This window comes from Heterodontus francisci, chromosome 5 (genome assembly GCF_036365525.1).
Source record: "Heterodontus francisci isolate sHetFra1 chromosome 5, sHetFra1.hap1, whole genome shotgun sequence".
Classification (NCBI taxonomy): domain Eukaryota; kingdom Metazoa; phylum Chordata; class Chondrichthyes; order Heterodontiformes; family Heterodontidae; genus Heterodontus; species Heterodontus francisci.
In genome coordinates this window covers 67760777-67780040 of record NC_090375.1, presented here as the reverse complement: position 1 = coordinate 67780040, position 19264 = coordinate 67760777, and the positions used below count along the sequence as shown (strand labels likewise).

General features: G+C 44.7%; 1 protein-coding gene across 4 annotated transcripts in view; it reads right to left on the bottom strand.

Moving 5' to 3' along the window:
- The window catches only part of cdh17 (cadherin 17, LI cadherin (liver-intestine)), a 119433-nt gene extending 100649 nt beyond the window's left edge, over positions 1 to 18784 (bottom strand). Inside the window, exons 1-3 of one of the 4 annotated variants that reach the window (XM_068031600.1) lie at positions 18659 to 18784; positions 16564 to 16716; positions 8074 to 8140 (exon numbers count right to left, since the gene is read on the bottom strand). In XM_068031600.1, the coding sequence (XP_067887701.1) occupies positions 8074 to 8127 (54 nt within the window). In that variant the 5' untranslated portion in view covers positions 8128 to 8140; positions 16564 to 16716; positions 18659 to 18784. Of the gene's footprint in view, positions 1 to 8073; positions 8141 to 11710; positions 11960 to 16563; positions 16717 to 18658 lie in introns of those variants that run through there. The other 3 variants (XM_068031599.1, XM_068031597.1, XM_068031598.1) reach the window with 3 other exon arrangements.
- Positions 18785 to 19264: the final 480 nt, after the last annotated feature.

The following is a 19264-nucleotide window of genomic DNA, read 5'->3' as shown; positions in this document are numbered from 1 at the left end:
TCTTTTGGCCCATCAAGAAAACCAAAGTAACTCTCATCCTGAAATAAAAGCAAAATACTGCGAATGCTGGAAATCTGAAATAAAAACAGAACGTGCTGGAAATACACAGCAGATCTGGTAGCATCTGTGGAGAGAGAATTGTGTTCTGATGAAAGGTCACTGACCTGAAATGTTAACTTTGTTTCTCTCTCTCCACAGATGCTGCCAGATCTGCCATGTATTTCCAGCACTTTCTGTTTTTATTTTAACTCTCATCCTGCCTCGATTGAAAGTTTAAAGAAAAATATCTCCATCTATTCTCACCGGGGGCAGCCCTCTGTCGGGCATAGGGTGCCCAATCATGAGAGCCACACCACCGCACCTCATGCCCCCCCCCCTTACCCCCAGGCAGAGAGCCGCCCGCTTTTAACAGGCGGCTTTTCAAGGGCGTAATTTTAAAGATATAAAGATAGCTTTTGACTTTATGATCGACCCAATTTTAATCTCCATTGACTTCAGTTGGGAGAGATGTAAAGCAGGCTGCTGACTTGCTATCAACCGTTTTACACTCTCACAATGTCAAAATTACCCTTGAATAGGGGTTTTCCTGACAATGGACATGGTGTGAGACAATGGGCTCTCATGGGCCAGGATTTTACCCTTGGCAGACGGGTGCCATCCACCGACTAAAAAGTTGGTGGCGAATCCACTTCCGCCTGGCCTGGGGATCCGATGCGCATTTTGCAGGTCCCCAGCTTTTCAGTGTTCTGATGTAGGACTTCCTGCGCTTGCAGCAGGAAGTCCCAACTAATAGAGATGCCGGCCATTCAGCGGGCCAGCAGCTCTCTGTCCCAGCAGCGCCACCGGGAGCGATGGCGACTGCTGGGACTGCAGCCCAGCTTCGTGAGGAAGATGTCAGGGAACCCCGGAATGCAGGCAACTTTTTGTTGCCTCGCCGGGAGTGATCAGTCGGGCCCCGGCGAAGCAAGCGCAGTCGATTGAGCGGACAGGACGTGTTGGGTGCTGGGGGTGGTCAGGGCACCGAGGGCAGCCCTCTGTTGGGTACAGGGTGCCCAATCCTGAGGGCCATCCCCCCCCCATCCCCCCGGCAGTCAGAGAGCCGCCCGCTTTTAACAGGCGGCTTTTCTAGGGCCTGGGCTTGACACAGGTGCAATCCCAGCGGTAGCAGGCGGAGGCTCTCAAGTGGCCGGTAAGTGGCCACTTAAGGGCCTTGATTGGCCTGGGGTGGGCGGGTCGTTTTTCACCACCACTGCCCTGTGTAAGGTTGCAGTGGAGGCGGGAGCGGGTCGGGAAGGGCCCCCTTGAGCCTCCCGCTCCATTTTACGTCTCCACCCACCCCCATTCTGCCATTCCTACTCTTCGGGGGTGGGGGGCACATAAAATTTCAGCCATTGTTTTAGATTGTGAGTGATGTCACTTTAAAACAGGCTTCATGGAAGCATAGATCAACAGAATGGTTACACCATGTCCATGCCGGCTCTCTGCGAGAGCAACTCACCTAGTCCCAGTCCCCAGCTTTTCTCTGTAGCTTTGAAAATCTTTTCTCTTCAGATAATTATCCAATTTCCTTTTGAAAGCCACGATTAAATCTGCCTCCACAATATTCTCAGGCAGTGCATTCCAGATCCTAACCACAAGCTGTGTAAAGACATATCTGAACTCAAAAAACAGACTTTCAGTTCCTGAATACTAACAAATAAACCATTGTGCAAAATCAATTCATTACAACACACAACCCTTAAACATAAGAAATTCCCAAATCCTCAGTGAAGACGATAAAAGAAATCAAAAATCCCGATATGTGACAGCAGTAGATGCCAGGAATGGCCAATGCTATCCATTGTGTCAATATCAGACAAGGCAAGGAATAGGCCAATGAAGAGTCCTTGAAGAAATATGGAACGGTGGAGAGAAAAGCCATCAATGGAGATGTGCTGACTGCCTTGTAAGAGCAACACTGCGGCAGTCCCAATAGAGTGGAGACAGTGAAGGAGGATGTTATGACTGACTGGGGTAAATACTGTAAATGGACCAAGAAGAAAAAGGAGTTACAACATACCATGGTCACAGTCACAGAGGAAATCATTTATGACTTTAACAAGGGTGGCTATGATGTAGGCAGGGTGGAAGCCAGACTTGAGGGATTGGGGGATTGGAAACATTTTACAAGAACAGGAGTTTAATACGATACATTATTCCACTGCTAAGGAATATCTCATTGGGCTTTTCTGCTTCTGCTAATCCACAATTGTTTGTCCATTAGGCAGTTATTTTCATGGAGGAATTATGCCCCAGTACTGTACGGCTTAAAATAACCTAGTTGCCCTACACAGTGATGCAGAACTTGAAGATACATGTCAGCAAATGACCCCATATATGTTTAGAAACTCATGTTAATATTTTATTATGCTTGCTCTCAATCCATACTGTGTTCAAAATCACCTCTGAAATGGAGCAGTCAAATGAGCTCCCTTTCTTTGATGTACTAGTTGAGAAATCTGCTAAGGGGTTCTCTACTACAGACTACCGCAAGCCTACCTTCACTGGACAATACACACGTTGGGATTCTTACAGTTCCACGCGCCATAAGACTGTCCTTATTGGCAACTTCAAAAAGGGCCCAAGCCATTTGCTCACCGTGCGAGCTTGATGCTGAAATAAGGCGAATCAGAGACATCCTGTGTGACAATGGCTACCCTGATCAGATCGTTTCTCGCTATATATCGCGCAATCTTATGAATAGGCCTAAGGCATTCTTTTTCAGCCCCGAAAAGTGCCCAGTCTACCTCTGATTACCCTGGAAGGGTGATGTATCCCAAAATTTTGAGCAAGAGGTAAGGCTAGCTGTTTCACGCTACTTCTATGCAGTAGCAACACATGTGGTGTTCGCCACTAACAGGATGCTGTCAGCAAGCCAAAAAGACGTTCTGCCTATCACACAAATGAGTAATGTATTTCAATGCCAGTGTGATGCTAGGAATATAGGCTGTACGTCCCAAAGCCTGGCGGATTGTATCAAACAACATGTCCCTTCTGCTGTTCGCAAAGGGCAAGGTACAGACCGTACCCAACCAGCCCATGCTAGCAAAATTCAAAACACACTGTCCAACATTAGATGGGATTCCACGATTGGACAACATTGTGCTAAGAAGTGTGCTAAGAATTACGCTGACAACCAATTTAAGATTGTCAGTAGGGCTTGCAGTGTGACACATTTGCACGTACTAGAAGCTATTTATATTTGCAGACAGAAAGAATATGTACAAACGTTGTGCCTGTTTCAGCTGAACAAAATAAGTGACAGCCATTCACTGGTTCATTCCTCAGGGCAATGCCTTGACCAGCGTCAAGCTGCCTGGTTCAAATTTTAAACAAAGCTTGGCAGTTGACTGTCAGTCCCTGTAAACTGGTACATTTGCCATGGCAACACCTCTACCAGAGTTCAATGACCAACAAATCAGCACTCTCTTCTCATGCAGTACAAGTTGTTATTTTCGCTTACATTGTTTATTCTTGCAATTGTCCTGATGAGTGCAAGATGAAAAGCTTTGACAACATGACGTTATTTTCAGCAATACTCAAGTTCTGTACTACTTGTGCTAAGAAGTGTGCTAAAAATTACACTGACAACCAATTTAAGATTGTCAGTAGGGCTTGCATTGTGGTGCATTTTCACGTACTAGAAGCTATTTATATTTGCAGACAGAAAGAATATGTACAAACGTTGAGCCTGTTTCAGCTGAACAAAATAAGTGACAGCCATTCACTGGTTCATTCCTCAGGGCAATGCCTTGACCAGCATCAAGCTGCCTGGTTTAAATTTTAAACAAAGCTTGGCAGTTGACTGTCAGTCACTGTAAACTGGTACATTTGCCATGGCAACACCTCTACCAGAGTTCAATTACCAACAAATCAGCACTCTCTTCTCATGCAGTACAAGTTGTTATTTTCGCTTACATTGGTTATTCTTGCAATTGTCCTGATGAGTGCAAGATGAAAAGCTTTGACAACATGGCTCTATTTTCAGCAATACTCAAGTTCTGTACTACTAAATGACTAAAGGAAGAATATGTAGGATGGTATTTTTGGGACACCTCTAAGTTGGAGGTTAGTGATAAGTGAAGAATCACCAATCACACAAGTTTTTATGCCATATGCAACTCAGTCATTACATTAAACATTTTCAAACTGGCAACATCAGGTGCTATCTCAGTTTCATACCAATTACAAGTACAAACAGGATGTTGATTTCAAAGAGATCAACATTAGATGATAGTAAATAGGATTTTAGTGCTTTTCAATGAATAAAGCAGGTGAGCATGCATATTTGTCAACTATCGTTGTTGAAAATCAGCAAACCTGAAACAGCCTATGCTCCATAGAACCATAGAAGTTTTCAGCACCGATGGAGGTGATTTGGCCCATCATGTTTATGAAAGCTTTATGTTAGAGTAATACAACAGTGATTCCACTGCACTGCACTTCCCCTATAGCTTTACATCTTGCTCTGCTTCAAATATTTATATAATTATCCAATAAAAGATGCAGTGATCTCTGTCTCTACCACTCTCGGTAGCCAAGTATTACATGCTTCAAAAATTCAACAAAAAAAATTTCTCCTAACCTCTTCTCACTGAAGTGAGAATTCTAAACAAAATGAGCTCTCGTTACTGACTCAATTGAGGAAATAATCTTTCCTTATTCACTCCATCAAAACCTTTCATAATTTTAAAAACCTCTATTAAATCTCCTCTTCGACTATTTTCACTGAAGCAGAAAAGACAAAGCATCTCCAGTCTCACCTCATAACTACACTTTCCCACCCCAAACATCAATAGGCTGTTTGTTTTTTTTTATTTGTTCATGCGATGTAGGCATCGCTGGCAAGGCCAGCATTTATTGCCCATCTCTAATTGCCCTCGAGAGGGTGGTGGTAAGCTGCCTTCTTGAACCACTGCAGTCCTTGGGGCCTGGGTACACCAACAGTGCTCTTATAAAGGGAGTTCCAGGATTTTGACCCAGTGACAGTGAAGGAAATGCTTGGAGGGGAACTTGCAGGTGATGCATCTGCTGCCCTTGTCCTTCTAGGTGGGAGAGATCGCAGGTTTGGAAGGTGCTGTCGAAGGAGCCTTGGTGAGTTACTGCAGTGCATTTTGTAGATGGTACAGACTGCTGCCACTGTGTGTCAGTGGTGAAGGGAGTGAATGTTGAAAGTGGTAGATGGGCTGCTTTGTCCTGGATGGTGACGAGCTTCTTGAGTGTTGTTGGAGCTGCACCCATCCAGGCAAGTGGAGAGCATTCCATCACACTCCTGATCTGTGCCTTGTAGATGATGGACAGGCATTGGGGAGACAGGAGGTGAGTTACTCACTGCAGAATGCCCAGCCTCTGACCTGCTATTGTAGCCACAGCATTTATGTGGCTCGTCCAGTTCAGTTTGTGGTCAATGGTAACCCCCAAGATGTTGATAGCACTCTATGGCTTTAATAATATTCTTAATAACTTGTCCAGAATGGCATGCAATACTGTATAAAATTATTATTCCTTTATTTTTGTACTCCATGTCCCTATTTATAAAACCCAAAATATTGCCGGTATTGTTATAGCTTAATTCATCGCATTTGTTCTTACAGGGAATTATATATTTGAACTCCTAGGTTACTCTATTCATGACCACTCTTCAGCACATTTCCAATGCATAAAAATTCCTATTTCATTCTTTTCTTCCCAAAATGTGTTACCTCATTTTTATCCACATTAAATCACATTTGCCACCTGTCTGTCCATTCCTCTAACATGTCTGCATTATCCTGAAGTCTTTTATAATTTTGCTATCCTTACCTGGCCTCATCTTTATGTAACTCTAGACCCACACCAACTTGGTTGACTCATAACTGCCCAATGGAGTGACCTAGCTAGACAATCAGTTATAACAACCTGCTACAAAGAATAGAGGAAATTCAAAAGGAAGACCCACCATCACCTTCTCAGTGTAACGTGGGATGGGGATGCCCACATGATTCCCAGATTCCAAGAAGTAATTTTTTTTTAAATCAGTAGAGCCATTTATTTATGGACTGAATGAGTCAAATTTCATTTTTATTTCTTGGATTCTATGCAATAATTTGGGGATCACATCCAGGGTTCCATTTGTTTTAAAGATGTAGATCAATGGCCTTGCCTAAGGCATGCAAAGTTTTGGCTATGGCCAAGGCCACCGGTTTATCATTTCTAATGGATTAACACAACTGTACCAGTTACCACTCAAATATATCAGTAAAAAGTTTTTAAGGCAAATTTTTAAAAATAATTTACATTTTAAAATGTTGCCAGATTGCCCTGGTACATGGCTGGTTTTGCATTTGGAGATATACAAATGAATTTGAGCAGAAACTCAAAATAAACAACTTCAAAACGAGCACTGTCTTGGACACAATTTGTACCTGGATCACCAACTGCGATCAAAGAGGAAACTCTATCCTACATTTAGAGCAAATAGCTGAAGTGTGAGAGTTTGCAGTGGGTGTTATTATTGAGAAATTAAAATCCGATGAATAAAGCATAATAATGTGTAAAAGAAAATGCACACAAGTTTCCTACATTGCAGGAACGACTACACTACAAAAGTACTTCATTAGTTGTAAGGGACTTTGGGATGTTCTAAGGTTGTGAAAGGCACTACATACATGCAGTATTTCTTTTTTCAAGTTATTTGCAGGGTGTAGCAGTTGCAACACACAGAATATCCAACCAAAGAAGAGACTAGGGATTGGGACAAACATTAGGATAGAGGGGAAATTCACTCACCGTGTGACACAAAGAAAGCATAATCAGTCTGTGAAGATTTGGAATTAAAGTCAAAGAGATTGCCCTTTAATTGAGGGAGTGTCACAGCGAAATGATTCAGGTTGGGGGAGAGGGAACAAACCTTAAGCAAACATTCTAGTAGATTCTCCACCTACTAATCAATTCAAAGTTTGATTAAACTCTTGTTGACTATAAATGGAAACAGCCTTTGCTGACTTAAGTACAACAGAAGGTGGAAATAGCAATTTTCAAAGGGGAGTTTTTTATTTTGAACAGTTTGGAGACTGCGTAGAAAGGAACAATAATGGAGTTTCTCTTTGATTTAACAATGACATTATGTTTGAAGAATGAAACAAGTCAGAACTCGTGCAAGGGAATTAAATTGATAAACTGTGGGAATATTAAGTTAACAGGGACCAACTTTAACCCTACTACAGGAACTGGGTGGGTGGTCAGTAAAATCAACCAGGTGACTTACCCGCTGACGTCCCACCTGGATCTTGCCTTCCAGGTGAAATCAAGTCAAAAAAAGGATTGGAGGCAGAAGGGGCCTTTATGCTAACTTTTTAATTTTTCCCAAAGGACAACAACTGCTCCCTGCTCATTTCATGCAGGAAGTTGTCTGGTGCCATGCTGGTGAAGCTCAGCAGTTAAAATCGCTGTGCATTCTGCTGTGCATGTGGGACACGTCTGAATGTCTTCATGGCTTAAAACTTTCAGCAAGTGTTCTAATAATTTCTCCACTTAACAATAAATACAATATTTAATAAAATACCTACTGTTCCTTGCTGAGTTAACTACAATTAAAGAGGATATTAGCAGTCTTAAAAGGGGAATAGTGTCAAATTTTAGCTGGTGGTCCAATGAGATAACCTTACCAGTTGTTGTGCTGCTGAGATTTGAATTTATTTCCTCAGGCAAACTGTTTCTTAATTGCCGCCTTACTGAACAAAGAAGTCTGTCTCTGAATTCAAATTCCAGTTAAGCAATCTACTCCGGGCTCCCAGTGTTGAAGGTGTGGCCACAGGTAATTGGGTAAATATTTGCGCAGAAACATTCACTACCATATTAGAAAAGGGAGATCGCCCACCGCATTTTGCTGATAAAATCCCAAGAACATTAGAACAACTAGTACTCAGCTACAATTCCATTCAATAAAACAAAATCTGTCATATCCAATGCATAATTCAACTCACATTAAGAGATCATTAAAAGGTTACTCAATATATATTGCAAAATAAAAACGGATACATTATGAAAACTTACCATTGCAACAGAAAGTAAAAACAGCTTATCGCGCTGCGGTTGACTGGATGTCATGATGTCTTGGTATCTGTCACATGGACACAAATGAATAACAAAATTTAATTGCAAAAAGGACAGCATGGTAAAAGAATATTCTACATACAATTTTAAAGCACTTTCGGCAGATATTTTAAAACTGCATAAAACATAAAATAATTTATAGGCCAGCAATTTACTGGTTGAAAAAAATTTTGCGAAAGGTTTCCGCTTCCATCTGATGAGAAGGCTCACAGCCTCTTTATGGAATTATCCCAATTTTGATTCCATTGAAATAAATGGAATGGAAATCAAGTAGGTTCTACAAAGTGTATGCAATCATCCCGCCACATTACCAGCCAGGTGCTGAAGATGAATATCTACCCTATTGTTAATAAGCTACAAATCATATTATGTTATAGATAACGTACATATCACTCCTCATGTATACAAAATTGTCAAAGCACCTTACAAGCGAAGAGATGAAATAACAGAAAGTGAAGGAACTTGAGGGGGAAGACTAGAGTTCCAGGATGATAGGATAGAGAAGCAGAAAGACTTTTAAAGATGGACAGAGATGCAGCAAGCCAGAGTATTTAAGAAGAGTTGCAAAGTGTGAGGATGTGATTAGTAAAAGCTCTGCCACTGAAATTAGAGAGGAGTATGTGAGTTTAGACATAGGACTGAAGAAATTGTAGAGGTAGAGTACAATATTATATAATTTGTAAATAAGGAATTGGATTCAATAAACTAGAGATGTGGAGCCAATGAGTCAGCGGTGCAGGTGAGGTATAAGCAGGAGGTGGACAGATTCAAGGCCTAGAAACTCAGGTATGCCATTTTTGGGCACACATAGAGCACTAAGAATATTTGTGGTGCCTGAATAGTGAGGCCCAAGGCTCCCCACATATTTGAGCCTCAGTCCTCATTATTTATAATGGAATCAATGAAGCATCGGAGCCTGCCAGCGAAAAGTTGGGCAATATCGGGCTGCTGCTGGTGGGCCTGGAATTGGGTATGGGATCAGATCAGGATGGACTGGGGACAGGGATCCAAGAATCGTGGGGCAGATCGGGAGGTTGGCAGAGGATGCTATGGGTCTGGGATTGGAGAAGCTCCACATTCAGCTAAATTAGGTACATTCTTGGTTGGCAGGCAATCCCGATGGATGGCTTCCCAACCAGAGATGGCACTGGTTGCTTCACAGTAAACCAATCTTGAACAGGAGGCTTCAAGCAGGCATTACGATCCTTACTTGATAGGCAAAAGGCCTAAAGCCTGCTTCAGGTGTGGGTAAAGGCTGCCTATTTTTTTGTCCTTTTTCAATCTGGCAGGCAGTGCACTTCCAGCAGAAATGCATGTACATTTCCTGCCCACCATATTGGGGGCATAGTAAGTAAGTTAGCTCCTTAAAAACAGACATCGCACAGCCAAATTTATAGACCAAAGTGCCTTCAAGTCTCCCATCACCCTCAATTCTACACTTACATTTATGTTTCATCTACTATGTTTAGTTTAGTATAAAAAAAGTAGGATAAATGAAAACACAAATATACTATACTCAACATTATTAAGAATAGTAAATAACTGGCAGCGTGTTCTAAGTCGGTAACCTTATCTGTGGAACCACCACTATTTGTAAACTGTTTGACCTTCACTTTTGTGTGTTATGACATTGTTAAAGAATCTGCCTTGTAACTCCCAGCTATTTCATCACACCCAAGGAAAGCAGAGTTGCAATTCACTTTTGTGGCATGAATTCTTCAACACCATGGAAGACATCCTCACACAACAGGATGCAGCAGTGGTAACAATGCTAAACGTCAACAGAATCAACTGGCAGGGCCACTTCACAACATGGTCTTTTTTGGCTGTTTCAATGAGTCCTCATTGAATAACAATAGCAGATTCCTGTGGGTACCAGAGAAGGGAAGATAGACAAATTGCTCAATGCCTTCACTCTTCAATCTAACGGGTGTGCATAAATATGGTGGCAATGAGATATGGACAAAGAGGTTTATGGAAGTTATTTTTGCAAGATAATACCATAATAGGACCTGAACATATCAACACTATCTGATCCAAAGCAGAACATACCGAGTATGTATTTTGCCAAGATCAGATTCTGGGAAATAAACAACACTTTTTTTTCCCTTAGATTCTAAAATTAGTTTTTCCTTTTCTTTAGACTCCTCCTGCCATTTCCCAGATAACAATAGCAGTTTGGAGTCACTACTCCCGAACCTCAGTGAATACTGCTCCTTAAGCACTAACACATGTGTGAGGACAGCCTTATGTTGATTTCCTTGGGGATGCAGAAGGGTGGGGTTGAAGTCCCATATTTAAACCATCAATGAGAGGAAGCCTACTTTTTTTCTGTATTTAAAAACTGACTAATGGAATTGCTGGAATATATGGCATTGAAACACACAGTCTCATCAATGGGTTGTTTTTAATGGAGAAGAATAACCACTCTGTGGTTTCTTTTCACCTCCACCTACAGTCTCTATCAGAAGCCTCTCCTGCAGATGTTAACAGTTGCTCAATTTTAAGCCATACCTTAGTTCTTAATCTGGAAACTTATCATACTTTATGAAATTGACTATGATTTACACAATTTCTAAAGAAATCAAACCAAAAAAAGTGGGTTCCCGACAAATTATTGAATGCTAAAACATGGGCTATTTTGAAAAGCAACCAAGAACAGTGACAAAAAGCATTAAAATTGAAACCATTTTAATTAATCTGTAACATGGAAATTACATGGTGCAATGGTGCAATAATGTCCAAACACTGAGCACCTTTGTTCTCAATGTTTGTACAAATTCTTCTGTCTGCTATAGGAGACATTAATCTGTTTATTTTTGCAAGATAATACCATACAGGATGATTTCCAGGCTGGTTTGCTTTTAAAACATCAAAAAAATGCAGAAACCATTCTAAATAGGAGGTACAATATATATTGATGTTATAAAGAGTGCTGCTTACTTCAATGGAATAATTTGTGGATAGTACCAGTCATCATTTATAAGCGAATGTTTTATAATGTCAAGAGTCCATGCAGAAGCACATCAAGCTTTTATAAACCTGTCAGACCTGATTGTAACAGGTTGTATTAATTGGGTGGGTCGCAGACAGTCACCATTTTTACATTTTACTAGAGCTGTTTAACGATTCTTTTTTCAAATCAGCATCGCAGTCTGCAGTCAAACCATTAAAACTTCAATCAGAAAATGAATAAAAGCACAAATCGGTCACGAGACAACATGGAACTTATTTTCTCCTTAGATTACAGAAGATATCACTCAGAGAAATTAGTGAATTGATTATTTTTCGCAGTGTGCTTCAACATTGTTAGATAAAATTATTTTAAAATATACTGTTTAAATTGTAGAACAGAAACATTTTTTTTTACTGTACCTTGTCGTATAAGCTTGCCAACAGCTGTCACTTGCATAATACTAACCCAGAACTACGCCCTTTGGAAACCTCTTCACCCTGATACAAGGCTCTGTTTCAGAAGCAACCCCTGCAAGTTCTAACACTGCTTTACAAAAAGTCTTACATTTTCATATCACACACAAACAGCAGCTGCAATATGTCAAGTAAATTTTTCAGTTACCTGTCAATCAGGTTGTGGGCTTTTGCTTTATCTCCTTCGGTTCAGAGACTGAAAGTAACAAAGTAAGAACCAAATACCAAATAGACTTTGTCAAACTTCAACCGTCACTTTATTGTAGGTAATGATTTGCTCGGATCCGTACCTCATTAAAGACAGTCAGCGTGTTTCAACAAATGAGATGGAAAGATCCCTCATTCAAATCGTTTCGGTCATATACAAAGGTGCAGCAACAGACAATCTGCAGTATTGCCAAACACCACAGTACAAATATCAAACAATGTTAAGGCACACCCCTTTGCTGTAACCATGCCTCTTTTGAATTTCCATATTGCTTAACAATTCAAAATTTTATCCAAATACAGTCATGCAATTTGCATTACCCCTTTTCCCGAAGTTTAACAACACAAACAAATAACCCCCTTCATCTTTTTCAGACAAAGCCACTTCTGTTTTAAACAAAAACAGCCATCATCCCATCGCCCCTTTGTTTAAATTGCTGCCTTTTTTTTAAGCACCCACCTTTTTTAATCTATTTAACATAGTCGCCTATCTACAATTTTCAAATAAAAATCAAAGCTTTAAAATTCCTGGCTGGTCAGGGGAGGGTGGGCAAATTTAGAGCAGAACAGAATTTCTTCCTGCCGACTGTCAATGTCACAATGGCACAGACATGATGGGTCGAAGGGCCTGTGTCTGTGCTGTATAACTCTATGACTCTATGTCCCTGCTCTGTATGACATCCTGGGGTCAGCATCATCGAAGTACTTTGGGCAGCCACTTGAGCCATTTCTCGTACAACTGGAGAGCTCACTGAGGGGGATTGGGTGGGGCGAGGGACAGTGATTGTGCAGAAGGAAACTTGCTGCCTTACCTTAATACAACATTACTTTGCTCACAGGACCTCGGGGAATTTTACATTTTAACATATCCTATAAGTTATTAAAACTTAGAAAATTATAACTCCAAATTGAAGACTGGAAGTTGGCTTGTTCATAAGACCGTTGCAGTCATTTGCAGCTACGATCCAGGCCAGTAACTATTCCAGCAAGTATGTGGACTTCAAGACGATGGACAGTGTGCTTTCTGATCAGAGTGAAAGTGACAAATTTCCAACTGCCTTTCAACCTCCCTGCATTCCATTTTGCGCATCAAAGACAAAATACATTGCATGCTGTATTTCTTTCATTTACATTGCATTATGTTACATCCACTCCTGAAAGTGCCTCTGATTTTTAATGTGGCTGAAAAGATAGAGAACTCCAGCAGGTCCACCTCAAATTTCGGCCCCTCTGCTGCATTACAAACCACACTGCCTGGGCCTAAAAGTTTCAAATAGTTGGGCTGAATTTTAAGGGAACAAAGTGTACGGGATCAGAGGCATATAGGGGACATAAAGTCGGCATGGGACACGTCAATGGCGGCAAACACGGAAGGGTGAATTTTTATGAGCCACCTGGAGATGGACTAGGAGGCGGGGTTCCCATTGAATTGCGGCGGGGGTGGGGGGGGGGGTGGGGTCAGAGGGCCAGTCGCCTTCCCATCGCCTTCCCATCACCTTCCCGTCACACTGCAATTTTGTCAGCGTTGGGATAGGCTGAAGATGGCCTATCCACCCAGAGGCCACTTGAGGCCCTTATGAGTCCTATTAACAACCAATTAAAGGCCTCTTCACCTCGCTGTTGGCATTCAGCCAGAGGCGGGGGGGACCTTCGCCTTGCAGGCTTGTCACCCAGTAAAACGAGGCGACCTCTCTGCGGGTTTGGGAGGGACCCTCCTCGTGGGCAATCTGCGACCCATAAAGGGCCTCTGACACAAAACAAACCACCTCCTTGACACCCCCTACCCTGTACTCATTGCCCGCCCTCCCCCCGACCTCTCGCCGGGGTCTGCCGGACTGGCCCTGACGACCTCGCCTCACATATTTGGGGTCCAGGGCTCCAGTGCTGGACCTGGGTCAAAGGCCTCTGCAGTACTGGCAGTGGCCGCCGTCCCAGTGGTTCTGCCGATACGACTGAGCTGCCGGACCTCAGATTTTTTATTCATTCGGGGGATGTGGGCATTGCTAGCTAGGACAGCATTTATTACACATCCCTAATTGCCCTTGAGAAGGTGGTGTGAGCTGCCTTCTTGAACCGCTGCAGTCCTTGGGGTGTAGGTACAGCAACAGTGCTACTACGAAGGGAGTTCCAGGATCTTTACCCAGCGACAGTAAAGGAACAGTGATATAGTTCCAAGTCAGGATGGCGTGTGGCTTGGAGGGAAACTTGCAGATGGTGGTGTTTCCATGCATCTGCTAGCCTTGTCCTTCTAGGTGGTAGAGGCTGTGGGTTTGGAAGGTGCTGTCGAAGGATCCTTGGTGAGTTGCTGCAGTGCATCTTGTAGATGGTACACATTGCTGCCAATGTGTATCTGGGATGGAGGGACTGAATGTTGAAGGTGGTAAATGGGGTGCCAATCAAGTGAGCTACTTTGTCCTGGACGGTGTCGAGCTTCTTCAGTGTTGTTGGAGCTGCACCCATCCAGGCAAGTGGAGAGTATTCCATCACACTCCGGATCTGTGCCATGTAGATGGTGAACAGGCACTGGGGAGACAGGAGGTGAGTTATTCACCACAGAATGCCCAGCCTCTGACCTGCTCTTGGAGCCATAGTATTTATGTAGCTGGTCCAGTTTAGTTTCTGGTCAATGGTGACCCCCAGGATGTTGATAGTGGGGGATTCAGTGACGGTAATGCCATTGAACATTAAGGGGAGATGATTAGATTCTCTCTTGTTTGAGATGGTCATTGCCTGGCACTGGTGTGGCACGAATGTTACTTGCCACTTATCAGCCCAAACCTAGATATTGTCCAGGTCTTGCTGCATTTCTACACAGACTGCTTCAGCATCTGAGTCATTGCAAATGGTGCTGAACATTGTGCAATCATCAGCAAACATTCCCACTTCTGACCTTATGATTGAAGGAAGGTCATTGGTGAAGCAGCTGAAAATGGTTGGGCCTAGGACACTACCCTGAGGAACTCCTGCATTGATGTCCTGGAACTGAGATGATTGACCTCCAACAACCATCTTCCTTTCTGCTAGGTATGACTCCAACCAGCAGAGAGTTTTCCCCTGATTCCCATTGACTCCAGTTTTGCGAGGGCTCCTTGATGCCATACTCAGTCAAATGCTGCCTTTTTCAGCTCTTTTGTCCAGGTTTGAACCAAGGCTGTAATGAGGTCGTGAGATGAGTGGCCCGGGTGTAACCCAAACTGAGTGTCAGTGAGAAAGTAATTGCTGAGCAAGTGCTGCTTGATAGCACTGTTGACAACACCTTCCATCACTTTGCAGATGATTGGGACTAGACTGATAAGGCTGTAATTGGCCGGGTTGGATTTGTCCTGCTTTGTCCTTTGATTGGCCAGCAGCTCTTGGAGGAGGGATCCATGTCTTTAAAGGGATAGGGATCCCGGTACCGAGCCGTTAATTGCCCAGGCACTGTACATCACCACAGAATTCAGTGGAGGTCTGACGACGATGCACTGGGCAGGTAATTAAGATACTTCAGTGGCCAGTTGGAAGCAATTTTATGGTGTGGATTGGATTTTTCAAATCGCACATGTGTTTCAAAGGGCTTCAGAGGCTCACCTCCTTCAAGGAGGTGACATGGAGGTGGAAGAGCATGGCTGCCTGCTAAGGGACACCATCGGGAGGGCAGCCATTGAGGGCCTGGCAGGGTGACAAAGGGAGGGCATCTTGCATTGCAATGAAGAGTGAGGGGAACATTGTTTGAGTTGCCAGAGGAGTGACCATTACGAAGGGGGCAACGGGCAAGTAACACCTGGCCAAGTCTCACATGTGGGGGCAAGAAGGGCCAGGGCCGCTGGCAAAGAAGGACTTGCATTCAGGGAGAGGCCAATTATCAAGGGCCTCATTCATCCAGGCTTTGGGGACTCTGTTGAAGATGGAGGTGCAACAGAGCGGGGGGGAGGGTCAGGCGCCTGCAGTGGCACCACAATGACCTGTGAGCCCACAGGAGGGTCGGAGGGTCAGCAGCAGCCTCCAGACATTGGAGAAGGGTACAGACGAGAGAGAGAAGGAGCCACCCCACACAGGAGGTAGCCTCCAGGGAGGGCCTACAGGTCGAGGCTCAACTACCTGGAGGTATCCAAGAGGCAGTCCAATGAAGACTCCGTATCTCCAGGGAGGCTGTCAGAGACCTTTGCGCCTTGATACAAGACAAGCTGTGCCCCAGGGGACTTGGTGAGAATCTTAAGACAGTGTCACTGAACCTCTACCCCTCTGGATCATTCTAGGGATCTACTGGGGACATGTGTGGGATCTCACAGTCAGCAGCCCATCAGTGCGTTGAGGAGGTCACAATGGCCTTTTCAGGAGGACTGGCGGCTATGTGCGCTTCCACATGGATCCCAACTCTCAAGCTGAGGGGTCCATCAGGATTGGGGCTATCGCTGGATTTCCCAAGATGCAGGGTGTCATCAACTGCATTTTAAGGCACTCCCAGGTGCCAGAACTTTTCCATTGGTCTGCTCGAGACGCGATTCCAGTGCCTATATCAGTCTGGTGGAGCCCTTCAGTATGCCCCAGCGAGGGTCTTTATTATTGTCGTGGTTTGCTATGCACTGCACCACCTGGCCCTGCAGAGTGGGAAACCGATGAGCAACGAGGAAAGTGAGAAGCAGTGCCTCCTTGAATGATGAGGATACAGAGGGGAAGATGGGAAAGCCAGGCAGATGAAGGGCCCCAGGGGCAACAGAATAGTGGCCATGAGATACGTGAAAGGGAGGCCTTATACATTCTCGTTGCATTTTATCATTACTATCAGTTCTAGCTTGATGACTAATGACCTACCTTTATGCAGTCATGTTGTCACCTTCTTTCCTTTAGGACTTTTTGAACAATCACGCAGCGCAGATCTGATAAGGCTCCAGAGATGACCCTCACAGCATGCTGTGTATCCTCCAGCTTCTTCACAGAGGCTGGGCTGCAGCGAAGGGCCACAGGCTTGACAAAAGAGAAAGAGAGGGAGTCAATGCTTATCAAAAACAATTTATTAACATTCACAATAGAGCCTGCCCTTTGCATATGAAAGACTCACTCAGTCATGATAACTCTGTGCATTTCTTTATTCACCTTTATGAATGCCTATGTGGTGCTCCCTCTGCACTCTCAGCTGAGGTGGAGGCTGGCTGCTGACTTTGCTGCGCCTTGGCAAAGGATGACCTTGGCAGTCGTCCTCTGAATGCCTTAGGTCTGGAGCACCGCAGAATGCTGAGGGGCTCCTGTACAGAAGCAGTATTAGCCTCTGTCGCAGGGAAGAAGAAGGATCTGGTGACACTGGCAGAGGGGCAGAGGGACTGCTGCCCACACCAGGAGCACACTGACAGGAGCCCCCAGCTGCAGGAGGAAGTCACTCCTTCTCCCTAGAAAGGCAGGCTTCTGCCTCTCTGTGACCTGAAAGTGAAGAGGACTTGCTGGTGAATCCAGGTCCCCAGTCCCCCTCTCACCTTGCCACAGCTGCCTTGCGCCCATGGTCAAGACGAGGATATCCAGATCTGCACTAATGTTCTGCAGATACTGTGTGCTCTGCTGGATGTGGCTCTCCATCAGTGCCGCTGATCTCTCAATGGAAGACGCAACTCATGCACTAGTCAGAGACAATGTCAAGCTCAAGGCCTGGATGGAATCCTCCGACCTCCGTGCCTTGGCACGCATTACCTCTGGCATCTCTGCCAGATGTTGCCGGACCTCTTGCTGCAGCATTTCCCGTTATGCTGTCAACACTGGAGGCAGGTCATTAGCCTGGGGCTCAGCATGGGCCTGGCCTCCCAGTTCTCTGACTGTCAGAGGTCTGACTGTCACAGTTTCATCTGCTGCTCAGGCAGGTCTGTGCTGTGCTCACCAGGTTGTACATTCAAATCTAAACTGGAGCGTGTCACATCTCAGGCTGAAATGAATCACACTTGAAATCACAGCTGTAACTTTAACAAAGATTGAACAAATATTTTATTAAAGACTTCTGTAGAGGTCTTGCTTACTGCTCTCACTGTGGCTACAAAGCTATTTGACCTTACAACAACCCCCAGGTCAGGTGTTTTCCCCAAAACACAAAGCTACTTTCAGTTTCCCTTTCAAGTACCATGTATTCTCTAATACTCAAGCCCACACATACATTCATGACAGAGCACAAACCCACTGAGGTACGTATATCTGTGCTGGTGGAGGGTGCAGGTGCATGAGAAACCGATGAACCCTCTGAGGCTCCTTCCTCCTCCTCAGAGGTGGCAGGCACTCCCGCAGTCTCTGAAGCTGTCTGATTTGGTACCGCTTGACCTGCATGAGAGGACAGACGCAGCACACACCCCTACACTATAGACCCCTGTGAGCACCAGTTGCCTGATGAGCAGCATGGCTCCATCGCTGCATTTGCAGCCTAGAGCCCCATGGCGATTTTACTCACTGTCTTCGGAAGGTGCCCCTGTTTCTCCATATGCGATGCTCCAGCCGCCTTGCAGTCCAGCCAGCTCCATGGCCTCCTCCTCCTCCATCAGGGCCAAGCCATGGAGAATGGGCAGCCCACTGCCGGTATTGGCCTGCCCTCTCCGATTGTGTGCTGTCTTCTCCTGCAGACAGAGGGAAGGAAGCTGTTGATCCCCCAGCGAAGTCAATCCCAATACATAGGATGCTGGCAGTGCAGCTGCCACTGACGGGGGCACACAGGTGCCTCCTGCACATGTCCCTTTTCCAGGGACCTTGTGAGATTGCGATATGACAGGGAGCCTCCTTTCACGGCCACTTCGTCATGCCACTGCCAGTCAGCTTGCATCCCCTAACACTTTGCCCACATCTAGGGGGCTTGATCCCTCTTCTCCCAATGCACCTTCCTGCTTTGCCAAATCAAAGGCCCAGGAAGTTGAAGGCATTAAAAGGTACTCATTTTTGCTACCTGGATGAGGTCGCTGAGCCACTTTCAGCACTGTGCCCATGTGTGCAGCGTGATCCCATGCCTCCGGACCTCCTCTGTGATCTGGAACCAGGCCTGCTTGATTTGGCTCCCAGGTCTCTTCATCCCATTCATTCAGAGCAATACGTTCCTCCTCTCCCTGGCAGTTTGCAAAAGCACCTGAAGGGAGGCATCAAGGAAGCATGGGATAGCCGAGGTCTCCTCTCTGCTATCTCTCCTGTTTCTGCAATTATCTCCTTCTCTCCCAGACCTTCACAATGCAGAATTCAATGCAGGACTGCCAACCCTTTAAAAAAGGCGACAGCACCTGCTGAGGCATCACCTGACGCTGTACTTACCGCCTCTGGGCCATGCAATTGGTCGGGTGTCACAGCTCATTAGGCTTAGTTGGCCGGCCGCCACTGAATTGTTTGCAGCTGGCCGATGCTGCCCCCGACGTGCCTTGCAGCTGGCTCTGGTCCCGATGGCAGGACTGGCGTCTCAAATATAACATTTGGCCCTTTGATTCTGTTTTATAAAAAGCTCAAAAGCTTTTCATTTTTTTACGACCCACTAAATGGAGAGTCTGGCAAGGGGAGAGTAATGGAT